The sequence below is a fragment of the Perognathus longimembris genome, chromosome 9, assembly GCF_023159225.1.
Source record: "Perognathus longimembris pacificus isolate PPM17 chromosome 9, ASM2315922v1, whole genome shotgun sequence".
NCBI classification, from domain to species: domain Eukaryota; kingdom Metazoa; phylum Chordata; class Mammalia; order Rodentia; family Heteromyidae; genus Perognathus; species Perognathus longimembris.
The window spans coordinates 263,664-280,209 of NC_063169.1; the positions used below are offsets into that span (position 1 = coordinate 263,664).

Consider the following 16,546-nt stretch of genomic DNA (forward strand, 5'->3'; position numbering starts at 1 on the left):
AAATAAATGTTCTTGAATTAGCCAAGAAGTAAAAAGATCAACAACTTATTAATATGAAAAAATAATCTTTGAAAACATGTAAAAATTTAGCCTTATGACAAATTCAGGTAAATTTAGTATGCATCAGAGAAGTTGCAACTACTCAGAAAATTGAACACATTAAAAGCTCAAGATATACACAAAGCACCAAAATTTAAACCTATGTACACTTTTTATGGGTGAATTGTTTTACTAAAGAGATACATGTGCAAAATACACATGCAGCTTCCAATTGAGTAATGTAAAAACAGCACCATTGTTGGTATTGCACAGGAAAGAATGGGGGAAATAAATTTAATGTTAAAAAACACAATAAATAAAATAACCTTCGGAAAATAAATAAAACTTGGATTTGAAATATGCAGCAAAATTCCCTAGGAACCACAGGTTGTGTGTCTATGCACGCCACGTGCACAGTGCCTGACCGGCGGTCCGCCCATCTCTAACGAAGACCAGCTCAGTCACGGCCGCACTTAGACACCACACCGCGCCTCGGCCTGTGGTCTGCCTGGGGTGTGGAGCTGTGCCTTCTGCCCGCCGGGGCCTCTGAGCCAGGCCCCTCCTGGGGGCTGCCAGGCTCCGCCCCTTCCCACACAGGCTCCGCCTCCTCAGCATGCCTTTGCCTGCACCCCACGCCCCACACTCCTTCCCAAGGGCAAGTAGGCATCTTTTCCAATCCTGTCCTTCCCTTTGAGGACGAGGATTTAAGTCTGAGGATGAGGTCAGAAGGAGAAAGCTGCATAGGAAGGTCATTTGCAAAGGAAGCAGGTTCACTTGGCTTTGAGAACCAAAGGCAGCTCCACGCCTCTGAGGAAAACAGCTTGCTGCAGATGGAGAGAGAAGCTGAGTCAGGGAGCACAGAAAGGTGGACGCTCCTGTGGAACTCTTCATTGCTTCCTCCTTTTTCTCCATGCAGTATGCATTCGTTCCAGTAGTGATTGCTTCAAATTGAGCTCATTACAAAGAACTCACAAAATCATTTCAGTTGTCAGCTTTTGAGAGTTTCAGGGCTCCTTGATTAAAAAAATAGTCTGTATTTTTATTTCAAAATCTAAGCGCCTGTCCATCGTTATGTTCTGTATTGGTGGGATGGATGTAGGAAAATGGAAGTTGTTTTTTTTCTTGTAAAGAGTGAGAAGTTCAACAGGAATGATGCATTATCTCAAAGTTGACAAAATGTTTACTAATGACAGTGACTTTAAACTCAAAGAAAACTCAAGGTGAGTCTGAAGCCTTAAAATTCAGAAACCACAGGCCAACTACAGGCAACTGTCTACACATTGTGCACCATCATCAGACAGCCAAGTGATACTGTGCAAGAATCGGTGACAAGGTTTGCTTGCAAATCTCATATCAAACCTGAATAAAAAATCATAGTAAGCCAGGCGCCCGTGGCTCACACCTGTAATCCTAGATATGTCAGATATCTGAGGATGGAGGTTTGAAGACAGCTCAGGTTGGAAAGACCATGAAACTCTTATTTAAATTAATCACCAAAAAGCCAGAAGTAGAGCTGTGGCTCAAGTGGTAGAGTGCCAGCCTTAAGTGAAAAAGCTAAGGAAGAGCCCTCAGGCCGTGAGTTCAAAACCCAGTTACTGGCCCTCAAGCACTCAAACCACACAATAGAAATAATAAAGCAAAACATATGGAATGAATTTGGGGAAATCTAATAATATTGATTTGAAATTGCTATAGGAGTAAGACTCAAATTGTGGCTTTTGAGGTTGGGTTACACACGTTAAAAAAAGAAGAAGAAAAGAAAAGCAGCTTGCAAATGATGAGAGTTTCACGGCTTTGCCACCGCTCAGAAGGCCAGGTTGTCCTGCAGGAACGGAGTCTTGCTTAGGTGTGACCATGTCCCGCCTGTCCCTGCTGGGTCAGCAGAGCAGGGTAGAGGCAGTCTTCTGGGTTACATCGCCCACTGGGGCCTGGTGGGCCCTGGGGGCCTGGGACACCTGGTGAACCTGGCTGACTCAGAGCTAATGGAACAAAAGATCCCGTCAGAAGGCCAGGCAGCAGTGGCCCCATCCTCCATCCTCCCACCAACTCCAGCCTGCATTCTTGTCTGAGAGGTTGCTGGTACTAAGCACACATCACCATTACCTGAGGACCCCGGAAGACCGGGGCTCCCTGGCAGCCCAATGCCAGGTTCACCTCGTTCGCCCTTCTGTCCTCGGTAGCCTAAGAGAGAAACAGACACAAAAGGAAAAATCGACCTGTAGCAACATAGAAGAATCATTTTCCAAGTCTAGGACATTTAAGTGATTTTCACAGCACGATTCATGTATTAGTTATCTATAGTCATATTTAAATATCGGATAAGGCACAGTAAGGCAATCGAGATCTTTAAAAATACACATAATTATAAAACATCCCACTGGTCAAACTTTTGCTTGTGTGATCTTTCTGTACTGAACTGACATGTAAATGACTCGAATCAGTCATATCTTCCTATATGTAGCTGTGACCATGTGAATGGCCCTCTTCAGGGGTTCTCATAGGTGTCCAGGTTCAAAGTGAGTAAAAGAAGTCTACTTTCAGGCTCATACCTATAATCCCAGCTACTCTGAAAGCTGAGATTTGAGGATAATAGTTCAAAGCCAGGAAAGTCTGTCAGATTCTTTTCTCCAATTAGCTACTCCAAATCTGGAAGCAGAATTGTGGCTTGAGTGGTAGAACACTAGCCTTGAGCAAAAAAGCTCAGAGGTAGCACCCACGCCTTGAGTTCAAGCCTGTGCCTGTGCATGTGTGTGCGCACGCACACATGTTGGTGTCATTGGGGCTTATTCTCAGTCTGGTGTCTTTGGATGGGATCTCAAGGTCTCTCCAGCTCCCATGTACTTCATATGTCCTAGCTGCAGAATGGACCTGACTAGTGAATGGCAATCACCACCCTCTGGCCACAGCGCACACAGTGACGGTTACCCCGGACTCTATTCCAACTGTCTAGCTCCTTATCGTCTTAACAAGGTGACATACATGTTTAATAAAACTAGAGTGGCTGGGCTGATGACTCATACTTGCAATTCCAGCTATTTTGGAGGTAGAGATGAGAAGGCTCATGATTTAAAGACAGATCAGATAGGATGATGGGATCCTGTCTCAACCATTAAAATCTGGGTGTAGTCACTGCACCTGTCATCCCAGCTAAGCGGGAAGGGTAAACAGGGGACCACAGCCGAAAATGTGAGACCCTTTCTCAAAAATAACAAAAATAGGAAGGACTGGGATGTGGCTAAAGTGGTAGGACAACAGCTGCTTAGCAAGTGAGTGTACGTGCCAGAGCCACTAAGAAAGAGAAAAGACAGAACGAGAGAAAGTTCATTTTCAGGCTGAGCAGTGAGACTAGCTATAATCCAGTGTAACTGTCTTCCAGAATAACCAGGCAAAGTATGACTAGTTAATTTCAGTTTGTTTGAGGGTCAACATGAGGCCTCACCTGGAGGCAGGGTTCCCGTGGCCAGTCCTGTGTGTGAGCAAGGTCCTGTGGCCAATTCTGTGTCATATCTCAGGAGCTGTGTAGGGCAAACTATTTCTGTGGCACCAGTGGCCAGCCAAGGCTGGGACCCCTGCCGGGGTCTGAGTATCCGTCCACCTGTGTGGACACCCAGGGGCTGCGAGGCTCAGAGAACGGGGCAGGGGGCTGGTTCTCAGCAGATGCTGCCTGACAGAGTGCCCCACAGTTCCTAGGCTAGCGGGGGGCCTGTGGCCACAGCCTTTCTGCTCCTCCTCCGATGAGAGAGGGCTCCCTGGAAGATTTCTGGAATCTTCTAAGCCAGGCCTATTGGCCACTTCATTGTTGATAGTAAGCCAAATTCTTTTGAGTTCTCTCTGTCAGAAGAACTTAGTCCAGCTCACTTTAAGAACATGTCATTTGACAAGTTGAGTTGTCATCAGTGCAACACATTATCTTGCAAGCATAACTTGGGCTTTAGAATTTTAGAAATCATATGAAGAATTATTTTTAAAAATCATCTTTGAGTAGTTATACAAAGGGGGTTTCAATTCACGATGTCAGCTTGTGAGTACAATGAATCTTGATCAATGACTCTCCCTCCTTCCATCACTCTCCCCCATTAAAGAATTCTTTAAAGGTCAAAAGTGCCAGGAACTGGTGGCTTACACCTCTAATCCTAGCTACACAGGTGGCTAAGATCTGAAGATCACAGTTCAAAGCCAGCCTGTGCAACAAAGTCCACAAGACTCTTATCTCCGACCAATCACTAAAAATCCAAAGGTGGAGCTGTGGCTCAAGTGGTAGAGCACTAGCTGTGGACAAAAGAATCTAAGGGTTCAAGTCCCAGGTCCAGTACACACATGCACACACACATTCAGAAATATCCCCCCCCCAATACTTTAGACCTTAATGATTATATTTGTACTAAGATTATCTATGATTCTTCTCTCAGTTTCTTTGAGATTCTAAGATGATGAGTCTTGTAGTCTAACATAGCATAAAGGGAAGCATAAACATCTCAGGGTTGCCAGGAACACACATTACTGTATTATATTAAAGGCATGAACATAGCATGTACTGGTCCATTTTAATATGAAGTAGTAACTGTGAAACACTGCTACAAAATCAGACATGGACAAATATGCTCTAGTAAGTCACTTTGTGTATATTAGACATACAGAGACATAGATGTATTCCTTTAACTGTAGTTAGCATGTATTGAAGGTCAGAAATCAGCCCAACCCGTCTTCCACCTGCAGACTGACCTTGGGGCCCGGGGTCTCCTGGGGGCCCGGGCAGTCCATCCTTCCCTGGAGGCCCCGGCCTCCCATGGGCCTGTGCAGCCAACATGGCTGCTGGCAGCTTGAGCTGGGACAGGATCACAGCCATCCTCTCTGCGTGTATGAAAGAAAACATAATTTATGTCAGGAAATGGAAATATGTTATATCAATGATTCTTCAGAATAATGGTCAAGTACTTTAAAAAATTCAGGCCAATATAAGTACATACAATTTACCAAGTGGGTGGAGTGCTGTTTGTGATGAGACACACAAAGCAGGTTGTATAGACAGAAGGATGTTGCTCAGAGGGTTGGACGTGTTTCTAAGCTGTAGCAGCCTAGACTCTAATGACTGTTTGTGACTTGTGGAGAGAATTTAGGTTCTTATTGTAAAATGTGTTTTTTGTTTTTGTGCAGGTACTGGGGCTTGACCTCAGGGCCTCATGCTCTCACTTGGCTTTTGTGCTCAAGCCTGGTGCTTTATCATTTGAACCACAGCTTCACTTTCAGCTTTTTGGTGGTTAATTGAAGAGTCTCACAGATAATTCTGCCTGGGCTGACTTTGAACTGTGATCCTCAGATCTCAGCCTCCTGAGTAGCTAAGATTAATGGTGTGAACTACCAGCACCTAATCTACAAAATTGTTTAATAATAACCTTGGGGCATTTTCCATTGATGTGATTGGGTAGCTATTTGAAATATGTCCACAAATTCTCCAACATTTGGGGCCAAATTCCCCTATTTTTCAGTAATGGCTTGACCTTCCATTTCTTATGAATAGAGAATACAATATTTTTAAAATTATTTAAATGATCAAGATATGTATTATTAGCTGGGTGCCAGGGGCTCACACTTGTAATCCTAGCTACTCAGGAGGCTGAGATCTGAGGGTTGAGGTTTGAAGCCAGCCTGGGCAGTAGAGACTGTGAGATTCTTTTCTCCAATTAATCAGCCAAAAGTCAGAAGTAGCGCTGTGGCTCAAGTGTTAGAGCTCAAGCTGTGAGTGAAAAGGCTGAATGAGAATAGAAACCCTATTTTAAACCCAAGTACCAACATTAACTAAAACAAAACAATGCAAGCCCTTAGACAGGTTTAAAAAATAACCATTTTTTTTCCACATAGAATTTGAACACCAGATGGGTTATACAAATACTAAGATGTCCCCATTTCTGTTATAAAACTAGCAGAGCAGACGCGTAGCCTTCACAGGTCTGAGCCCCAGCAGACCGGGTGGGAAGTGGGGGTGGGGGGTGGGGGGCATGGACACTCTTACATCACGTGACTACACGACTCTGTGAAGGAGTGTCAAAGTGACCCCCCTCCCTGTCTGCCTGGGGTAGTGGGCGCAATACCCTCGTTCTAGCAGGTTCACAGAGGGAGCCAGCGCTGTCACATCGCCGTCATGATAACTGTGATGTATTTCCTTATAGTATATTAAAGTGGGTACTTGATAAAAACATGAAATACAATATCACAACTTGAAACTTGCATATTTGCATAGCTCTTAACAGAAGCTACTTCTGTGAAATTTCTTTTCATTTGAAACATCTTGAATACTTAAGTGTCTAAACACAAAGATTCATATGACTAGTTTTTCCCTTTCAATGGAAGAATTTACTACTTTTGGTGTTATTTAAAAACATTTTTAGCAAGTCAAATTACTTTAAAGCTGAAAATGGCTTTAAGATACTCTAAGAAATAGTCATTTCACGTAAGGCTAATTACCTCCCTCTGAGCTCTACCTGTGATCCTCCAGAACGGAAAATGTCTGAGCATCGAGATGAGTTCAGAAGCACTGTAGTATTAACTGTGTTTCTGGTTTCAGGGATCTTTAATCAATTAATCTCTTTTTAGCTATGCTTTCTAATGAGGCAGCAAATTAAATTCCACATAGAAGTGTGTATACGCCACATACACACGTTCTTAACTATCAAAGCAACTGTCACAGCCGTCATTCTACCCAGTGAGGCCAAGGCGAGGCTGCCCTGCAGGGAGACTCGCCAGTGCCACGCACACGCCGGGGCTCACGGGAGGGCACCGTCATTACAGTGCACACGCCGGGGCTCACGGGAGGGCACCGTCATTACAGTGCACACGCCGGGGCTCACGGGAGGGCACCGTCATTACAGTGCACACGCCGGGGCTCACGGGAGGGCACCGTCATTACAGTGCACACGCCGGGGCTCACGGGAGGGCACCGTCATTACAGTGCACACGCCGGGGCTCACGGGAGGGCACCGTCATTACAGTGCACACGCCGGGACTCACGGGAGGGCACCGTCATTACAGTGCACACGCCGGGGCTCACGGGAGGGCACCGTCATTACAGTGCACACGCCGGGGCTCACGTGAGGGCACCGTCATTACAGTGCACACGCCGGGGCTCACGGGAGGGCACCGTCATTACAGTGCACACGCCGGGACTCACGGGAGGGCACCGTCATTACAGTGCACACGCCGGGACTCACGGGAGGGCACCGCCATTACAGTGCACACGCCGGGACTCACGGGAGGGCACTGTAACTACAGTGTGCATGCCAGGGCTCACACGAGGGCACCGTCATTACAGTGCACACGCCAGTGCTCACGTGATCACAAATGTCATGATTAAGAGAAGAGTATATTCAGATTTCATCTGGCCCAGGTCTACCTTCTGTATCACACACATAATTTGTAACTATTTTTGAAGGAAAATTAGTCCTATTTTTTCTAGTACCTACTTAAATGCTTAATTACTCACTATCTCAGTATAAAACACTTACTTGCTTTTGTTACTCCATTATAAAAACTATAATTGTATGCCTGATTTCCCAAGGAAAATACTCATAACTTGATCAATATATTGGTACCTCTTTGTTTAAGGTGAAGTAACTTTAATTCATCAGCTTGCTAGTCTGGTTTTTAAGTAACTTTTTGGTTCCATTGTTTCAGGGCTTTTTAAAAAAATTGTCTCTTAAAAACCATGAATATCAAAATTAAATAGTTTCATCTCAGAGGGCAAAAAATATCACAAGAGTGATTTCCTGCACTGTCTGGTTTTCCAGTTTTGGTTAAACTGCTAATTTAGTAGCATCATGCAGATTTTTATTTGTTTTCTGGTTTATCACAACTACTGTATTTGTGGCACATCCTTGTAGGAATGTTGCTTTGAAATGCATTAGCAGTAGAGATTGGGAATTGAGCTTGTGTAGCTGATTACATCCTTGAATTCCTAAAAAACAGTGAGTTGTTTTTTTTCCTGTGGTACAGTTCTTGGGGCTTAGATTGATGCCTACTTTGGCTTTTTCACTCAAGGCTGATGTCCTACCACTGCCACACCTCCACTTCTGCCTTTTGGGGGGTTTATTGGAGATGTGTCTCACGGACTTTCCTATGGGTGGGCTTTAAACCGAAATTCTCAGAGCTCAGCCTCCTGAGAAGTTAGGATTATAGGTGTGAGCCACCAGGGCCTACATGCATTTTGACTTACTAATTCCACTTTTCGATCAATAACTAGAATGATGATGTACATGTACACAAAACACAGATGACACATAGATAGAAGAGCCAACTGACGGCTGCCAGGGGTCCCTTGGTCATTTATTTACTTGTTTTCTAGGGCTGGGGACTCAACCCAAGGCCTTGCCAGTCTACTCAGACATGCAACCCATATCACATGAAACTCAATATGACCAGACATAAAACCATATTGGGTGTCAAAAATAAGCACAGTCTGGTGTGGGAAGCAATTGAGTTTAAGGGATTTCTTAAGAAACATCCAGGATTAACTGAAAATTCAAATGAATAAATAATAAAATCTAAATGTTCAGAAAAACAAAACGCAATACTACTTTAGGTTTATTTATCTAGAGCAAGATTAGGAAAACTTTCTATGCAAAGGACTAGATATTAAAACTTATTTTTTATTTTTTGTTTCTTTTTTTGGTACTGGGGATCAAACCCAGGACATTGCACTTGCAAGGCAAGCACTCTGCCACTGAGCTACCTTCTGGCCCCCCAATACTTTTTTTTTTTAAAGAAAGATATATAATGCAAAATATATATAGTGCAAAAAACATCTAGAGAAAAAAATGTAAAGAAATGAACATGGCGATGTGCTGATTATCTGTTATTTACAGACTGACTGAAATTACATGTTATGAGTTACTCCTCTTTTCATTAAAAAATCTGAAGATTTAAAGTCTCTCAATAAAAATATAGAAACCAGTCAGGTGCCGGTGGCTTATTTCCATAATCCTAGCTACTCAGGAGGCTGAAATCTGAGGATCCAGGTTTGAAGCCAGCCCAGGCAGGAAAGTCTGTGAGATTCTTATCTTCAGTTAATCACCAAAAAGGTGGAAGTAGACCTGTGGCTCTAGTGGTAGAGTGCTGTAGCCTAGAGCAAAAAAGGTCAAGGGCAGTGCCCAGGCCCTGAGTGTAAGCTCCAGTGCTGGACAAATCTGTCTGTGTATATAGATGTATGTATATGGATGTATTTCTCCACTGTGGTTGGTGGGCATGGCTGATAGGCCACGATTTGCAGACCCAGGACCAGATAGATCAAAGTCCATCTTAGTCATGAAATCACGGGTAAAGAAAGAAACTTATAAATCAAGCACTCCACAGATGGGAGAAAACTAGGAGTCTAACGGATCTCTGAAAGAATGTGAAAGACATGATGCAATGGTTGACAGACCAGGCACTATGAGGGGAAGTTTCAGGGAGGAGACCAGGGGACCCATCCTGTGCTGAGGGTGCTTTCTTGCAAGGTTGTTCCTAGGTCATCTTTCAAGCATGTGACTGAGGGGGCCACCATACAGAGGAGAGAAGGACCCAGAAATGTTATAAAGCAAATCTAACCTTCAAAAATCCTTAGGACCTCTTGATGGATATACTTTTTTATTTCTTCAAATGAAACAGCATCAGCCTAAGGAAGGAAAGAAGAATAGTGTTATAAGAAAGCATAGCACAAAGGAATAAAGACCAGAAATATCAGGATTTACAAACTTAACTTCTGTAGAAACACTTTTAGCCAGCAAATGCTTTTGTCCATGGGCTCTAGGGGAAGTGGGTATCTTTTGGTAAGGATATTGGGAGTAAGTTGAAGGGCATAACTTCATTTTTTTAAGGGCATAACTCCTTTAAAAGCTGCAGCCTGAAGCCTTCATCAGCCATATGAACATTTTTCCTGTTAACCGAGCAGGACACCTTCATGCAGTTAGGAAGGACATCTCTGCTACTTTACTTAGAAGGTTCCAGAACTCAACCGGCACTATCCAAATGTTAGCATCATGATCACAAATCGACTTCTAATAAAAGTTCCTGTCTTGGTAGATTCTCAACCATTCTTCATGGTGAATTTCACCCTCCTGTTTCCATACTGAGTATGTTTGCATGATGATAATCTCATGGCCTTTCCTAACATGATGATGCGGTCACTTCACTTGGAATGCAAAAAGCTAAAGAAGAAGATCCAGTGGCCTCCTACAGTGGTTCCTGCTGGACAGTATAGTTCCAAGGATACCGTACCAAAGTTCCTTTTTGCCCCACTCATATGAAACATGAGCTTGAATTCCTGACTCTAATACTAACTGTTGGCCCAGAACCAAAAGTTCAACTGTACAGCTTTATCCAAGTAGTTCAGGGAAACTATTTAAAAATAAACTACAAAAATGGTGGGAGGTCCAGTTTTGCTGTTTATGTATCAGATCAGATCAGAGTATGTATTAGATCCTATCTTCTCACAGATATTTTCAGATTAAACTCCTCCGAGCAATGGCCACAACTAAAAATCCAGAGAGTTGTGAATCAATAACACCCTGGGCTGCTTGACCAAACATGCTTCCTTCACCTAAATGATTTTTCCTTCTAGTCACTCTTCAGGATGAATGAATTCTAACATGTTAAACACACACACACACACAGTTTTGTGTAGTAAAGACACAGTGTGCACAGCACTGTGAAAGCAAGTTTTGGAGTCAGCTGGACGTAGGTACACCCACTTAGTGAGTCTCTGACATTGGACAAGCCAACGCTTTCTACCTTCATAAAAGCATAGAGGAACAAGATCAAACACAAGTGCTCAACGGAGTGTGGCACATGACTTTAACTGCCAGTATAGGTATGCTTTATTTATACAAGCAGCATTATCATTCTTGATAAAATGTTTGCAATGTCCAATGTACTATAAGCCAATGGACTGTAAAACAATGAGCAACAGAAATGGGTGGTCCCACGGCTGGTGTAATGAATCACTGGAGAGCCAGTGCAAGCCAGGCACACTTACCAGAGTTCCAGGGGAGCCAGGGGGGCCTTGGTGGCCTGGGGGTCCCATCGAGCCCTTGTCTCCTGGTGGCCCCACAGGGCCTGGGGACCCCTTTGTGCCGACAAGGCCTGGCTTTCCCCGTTCACCTTGGGGCCCTCTGTCTCCCGGGATCCCTTGGTCACCCTGTTTGGGGGAGAAGAAACAGTGGTCTTTCTGGGACAGGTCTGCATTCATATTAGTATTTTTTTTTACAGTGGGACATTGGACAGTGATTTAAACTATGTAGATCAATGTTGAGAAATACATGAATTAACCCAAATAAAATGCTTAGAAAATGCTGGGCACTGTGGAGTCATTTCCTGTGTGAGTGTTATTAACAGTGAACACAGTGTCCCTTCTACCTTGGGGACCAGGTGTCTGCTGTCCCAGCCAGCACAACCCCAGTGCAAAGGCCAGCATCTCCACTGGATAACAGAGGGGCCCACTGAGCTCCCTCCTGTGGAGCATGCCCACATCCTCACACAGAGAAGCTCCGGGAACACGCTCCTAACGCTGTGTTCCTCCTCACCCTGTGCTACCCCAGTTTGGGCCTTGATGGACCCTCAGGTTTTGTTCTTAGACTAACGTTCACATGGGCATGTGCTGGTGTGCACACGCTGGTGTGCACCGGTCCACAACCAGTCCTAAACAGACAATCTCAGAGAGGAAGGAGAGGCTGTGCTAAATCCAAATCAAATGACTGAGACAATTAGTGATAGCATAAATACAAAAATTATAATCTCATAATAATATGAGATCTGCTCATGATGACCAGTTATACTATATAATTATCAGTAGTATAATATCAATCATGTAAATAAACTATAACTGATGCTTATAAATTATTACTAAAATTATAAATCAATATCTTATAGTTCACTTGTATTATTATTTAAAGTTGTATGATACTATTATGTACTAATAGTATACACTAATAGAATACTAGTATATTAGTAAACTATTACATTGGAATATTGATATATTAGTATATAGTATGATTGAATATAGTACATTATTAGTATAATAGTATATTCTATACTGCTAGCACAATATTATTATTTATAATAGTATAAACTGACTATAGTATCTGTGAGTTAAGGTATCAGAGGAAGTTAGGACTAAGTCTACACTATCTGAATCTGACAGCAAAATTTCTTTAATGTTGTTGGTGGTGGTATTTGGTGATACTGGTGTGTGTGTGTGTGTGTGTGTGTGTGTGTCTGTGTGCTGGTTCTGGGGCTTGAACTCAGGACCTAGGCACTTTTCTTAGCTTTTATGATCAAGGCTACTGCTTTATCAGTTGAGCCACAGCTTCACTCTGGTTTCTGGTGGTTAATAGGAGATAAGAATCTCAGGTACTCTCTTGCCTGGGCTGGCTTTGAACCCTGATCCTCAGTCCTCCCCCCCTCCCCAGGATTACATGTGTGGGTCGCCAGCACCCGGCTTCCTGTCATCTCTACACTTCGCTATGTCCAAGTGGTGTGGCACAGTAGGGGACAGGTGGTCAGGGCTAGGTCTTCTCTGTAGAGTATTTGACCGGCTGCACAGCCCAGGAGGGTGGCCTCAGCGAGCACACGCCCTGTGCATTTCAGCCCAGTATTTGTCATTGTGGTTGCTCTTGTGTCATGACTTTAAAACAATGAAAATTAGGGAACCACTGGGGATCTTGGTGATCCTGGGATGAGGAAAGAAAAAGGAGCCATGTAGAAATGAAATGGACGGCACCAACACCAGTCACTGGAGGATGTGTTGGCAGTGTCTCTGTGCATGAGGGTAGGGCCCAGCGGTGGGGCGCTTCTGTGATGCAGACGTGAAGGGCAGCTATAGCAGTGAAATACATACCCGCTCTCCTTTGGGGCCTCTGTCGCCGGGCTTTCCTGCAATGCCCTGGAAAACACATGGACACGGAAAGTCATGTTTTGCCAAGTTTTTAGCCAGTCTTATCTCACTGTTGGCAGATGATCTGGAAATACTTATCCAGCAGAGATTTTACACTTCATGCTTGAAATGAGGTTTTCCATACCTGAGCACCTGGTAATCCATCTTTTCCATTCATTCCCTATAACGACAAAAGTGATTTGTATTTCTAATTTTGCATTGACAGACATGAGCACAAAAGGAAGCCATTTCAAGGATAGTTCCTTAATTGTCTTTTTATCAGATTCTGGCAAGTCAATACAATAAAACAGCTCTGAGTCTGACTGTCACCTGCTAGTTTCCTGCTTTGGCAAATGCAGCAAATCTCAGTAGCACCAGTGACTTATACCTATATTCCCAGCTAAAAAGTAGGCTGAGAGCTAAGGCTCAGAGTTCAAAGCCAGCTCAGGCAAAAAAAAAGGGGGTGGTCCTATCTCCAATGAACCAACAAAACGCTGGAGGTAGAGGTGTGTTTCAAGTGATAGAGAACAAGCTTTGAACAGAAAAGCCAAACAAGAATGTGACCCTGAATTGAAGCCCCAGTACCAGCACAAAAGAGAGAAAGACAGACAGACACAGACACAGACACAGACACACACAGACACACAGACACACACACACAGACACACACACACACACACACATAGAGATAGCAATAAAGAAACATACAGAGGGGCTGGGAATATGGCCTAGTGGCAAGAGTACCTGCCTCGTATACATGAGGCCCTGGGTTCAATTCCCCAGCACCACATATACAGAAAATGGCCAGAAGTGGCGCTGTGGCTCAAGTGGCAGAGTGCTAGCCTTGAGCAAAAAGAAGCCAGGGACAGTGCTCAGGCCCTGAGTCCAAGGCCCAGGACTGGCAAAAAAAAAAAAAAAAAAAAAGAAACATACAGAGACAGAGACAGAAGTAGTTTGTATGTTGTCCTATTGCTTCAAATTCTTGCAGAAACTCCCCCTTCCTTATGTTTAGCTGGAAATCTCAGCGTTCTTTCATAGGGAAAATAGAAGAATGCCCTCACCTTCTCTTTTCCAGCTCCTTCCCAACTTTTGTACTGCCACCCCTCACTCCTCATTATGAAGTTGAGACAAATTTTCACTCTTTAGTAGACAAATTTCCACTCTTCTCAGTCTACTAAATTTCTACTTGCGTGCTCTCTCTCTCTTTCTCTCTCTCTCTCTCCCTCCCTCCCTCCTTCCCCCTCCCTTCCTCCCTCCCTCCCTCCCTCCCTCCTGTGTGTGTGTATGCACCATTTCTGGACTTAAATGCAAGACCTGGGTGCTATCCCTGAGCTTTTTCACTCAAGGTTGGCACTCTACATTTCAACCACAGCTCTACTTCTACCTTGGTGGTGGTTAATTGGAGATAAGTGTGTCATGGACTTTTCAGCCTGGGCTGGCTTCAAATCAAGACCCTCAGATCTCAGCCTCTTGTGTAGCCAGGATTACAGGTGTGAGGACAGTGCCTAGCCCCACTTAGGTTTCTCCCAATTCCCTGACCTTTTAGAAAATCTATTTTTATATTTATTGTTACTGTAGACTTGGTGTACAGGGGGGTTAGGTGCACTGTTAGCAGGCCTTCCAGCTCAGGTCCTCAGCCCCTCCCACTTTACTTCCAGGAGCAGTCAGCTGCTCTAGCCCCCAGCTGCGTCAACAGAATGCCCTCCACCCACACCTAAACTCTGCCTGTTTACACACTAGCCCCCAGGATGCCCCTGGGAAACAGACAGTCACATTCTCCCTCTCCCATGGAGGAGGTGGCCTTGTCTGTCTCAGCTGGCAATAAAACTACTTTTCCTGTATGTGACTGTGTCTGCATGGTCTTTTGGGATGGGTGCTTTCATATATGAATCAGGTAGTGAATACAATTCTTTTTGTCCTGGGCCTTGGACTCAGGGCCTGAGCACTGTCCCTGGCTTCTTCCCACTCAAGGCTAGCACTCGGCCACCTGAGCCACAGCACCCCTTCTGGCCGTTTTCCATATATGTATGGTGCTGGGGAATCGAACCGAGAGCTTCATGTGTAGGAGGCAAGCGCTCTTGCCACTAGGCCATATTCCCAGCCCCAATACAATTCTTTTTGAACCATGTCTCCCTTCCTTCCCTGGCACTGGTGGCTCACACCTATAATCCTAGTACTCAGGAGGCTGAGATCTGAGGATTGAGGTTTGAATCCAGCCCAGGCAGGAAAGTCTGTGAGACTCTTAATAAATCAGCAAAAAGCCAGAAGTGGTGCTGTGGCTCAAGTAGCAGAGCACTGGCTTTTAGTGACAAAGATAAGGAATGGTGCCCAGGCCCTGACGTCAACCCCTAGTACCAGAAAAAATATTAATGAGACCCTATCTTAACCAGACAAGCCTGGTATAATGGGCCCTGTCCAACTGGGAGGGACAGCTAGGAAGACTGTGGTTTTAGGCCTTGAAAACATTCAAGATCATAACTGGAAAAGAGCTAAAGCCTAGAAAGGCCATGGGAAAGGCTCAGTAGTAGAGACTTTCCTACTAGCCATGGGCACCTCGCTCAACTCCAGTGTTGTCCTACCCTGAAAAAAGAGGCTGAGCTTGCCGAGCTCAGGGTTCCCTCCTTCCAGCCAGGCTAAGCCCTTGAGAATAGTGGCAAGCAGGTGCACGCCTCAAAGCAAATGCACACCTCACAGATGCACACAGCAGAGCAGATGCATGACATAGAGCAGATGCACATCACAGAGCAGATGCACGCCACAGAGTAGATTCACACCAGAGAGGAGATGCACACCGCAGAGCAGATGCATGCCACACAGATGCACGCCACACAGATGCACACTGCAAAGCAAGTGCACACTGCAGAGCAGATGCGTGCCGCAGAGCAGATGCACACTGTGGGGCAGATGCACGCCGCAGAGCAGATGCACGCCATGCCACAGAGCAGATACACGCCACAGAGCAAATGCACACCGCAGAGCAGGGCATGACAGCACATAGCCCTCATGTCAGGACACCCAGTCAGGAATGGCCACTCAAGTGACAGTGACCTACGAAGTGGGAAGGGATTGGAGAGAAGAGCTTCTGCTTCCCTCGTAGCTTCCCAGGGCTGTTGTCTTTGGGTCTTTGGGTTTTGTGTAATGTTTTAGGATGTGCTGGGCCACCTTTTTTTTTTTTTAACTCTGCTGAGAACACTGAGACTGAAGGAATGGACTGACTTTCCACACTGAATTCCATAGCCTTGTCCATTGTGAGTGAGACACAACACAGGGCTCCAACCACTCCAGAACCATCCCCCCCCCCCGCCCGTCCATTTGTCCGAAGCGCTCTTACTTCTTCCTAAGCCTGGCAATTTCCAGCAATGGAGGGGAGGCAATGGGGAGGTGGTGCTAGAGCCATGCAGCAGGCCATTGTACTCACCGGCTTTCCTGCCGGCCCCTCTGGTCCAGGGAAACCCACGTCTCCCACAGGTCCTCTCTGGCCCTGCAAGGTGTCCCCAGAAAACATCAATGGCCAGCAGTGCTCTGATATGGCATGCATCACAACAGAGACCTCAGCCACTCACCGGCTCGCCGGGGGCTCCTGGAGGACCGGGATGGCCAGGCTTTCCC

The 16,546-nt window shown here is 45.0% G+C and overlaps 2 protein-coding genes across 2 annotated transcripts in view; both read right to left on the reverse strand.

The window, feature by feature from the left end:
• Positions 1-1,661: 1,661 nt before the first annotated feature.
• On the reverse strand, positions 1,662-9,660 carry LOC125357792 (collagen alpha-1(XIX) chain-like). Its single transcript, XM_048354714.1, has 4 exons — positions 9,616-9,660; positions 4,762-4,890; positions 2,143-2,220; positions 1,662-2,018 (listed from the first exon to the last, which is right to left on the reverse strand). Exons 2-4 carry the CDS (start codon positions 4,883-4,885, stop codon positions 1,882-1,884), a joined length of 339 nt encoding a protein of 112 aa, XP_048210671.1. The 5' UTR covers positions 4,886-4,890; positions 9,616-9,660; the 3' UTR covers positions 1,662-1,881.
• Positions 9,661-10,939: 1,279 nt separating this feature from the next.
• Positions 10,940-16,546, reverse strand: part of LOC125357770 (collagen alpha-1(XIX) chain-like) — a 35,859-nt gene continuing 30,252 nt past the window's right edge. Inside the window, exons 17-22 of the mRNA XM_048354690.1 lie at positions 16,501-16,545; positions 16,356-16,418; positions 13,083-13,118; positions 12,902-12,946; positions 11,042-11,203; positions 10,940-10,954 (exon numbers count right to left, since the gene is read on the reverse strand). Coding sequence (XP_048210647.1) covers positions 10,940-10,954; positions 11,042-11,203; positions 12,902-12,946; positions 13,083-13,118; positions 16,356-16,418; positions 16,501-16,545 — 366 coding nt within the window. The remainder of the gene's footprint in view (positions 10,955-11,041; positions 11,204-12,901; positions 12,947-13,082; positions 13,119-16,355; positions 16,419-16,500; position 16,546) is intronic.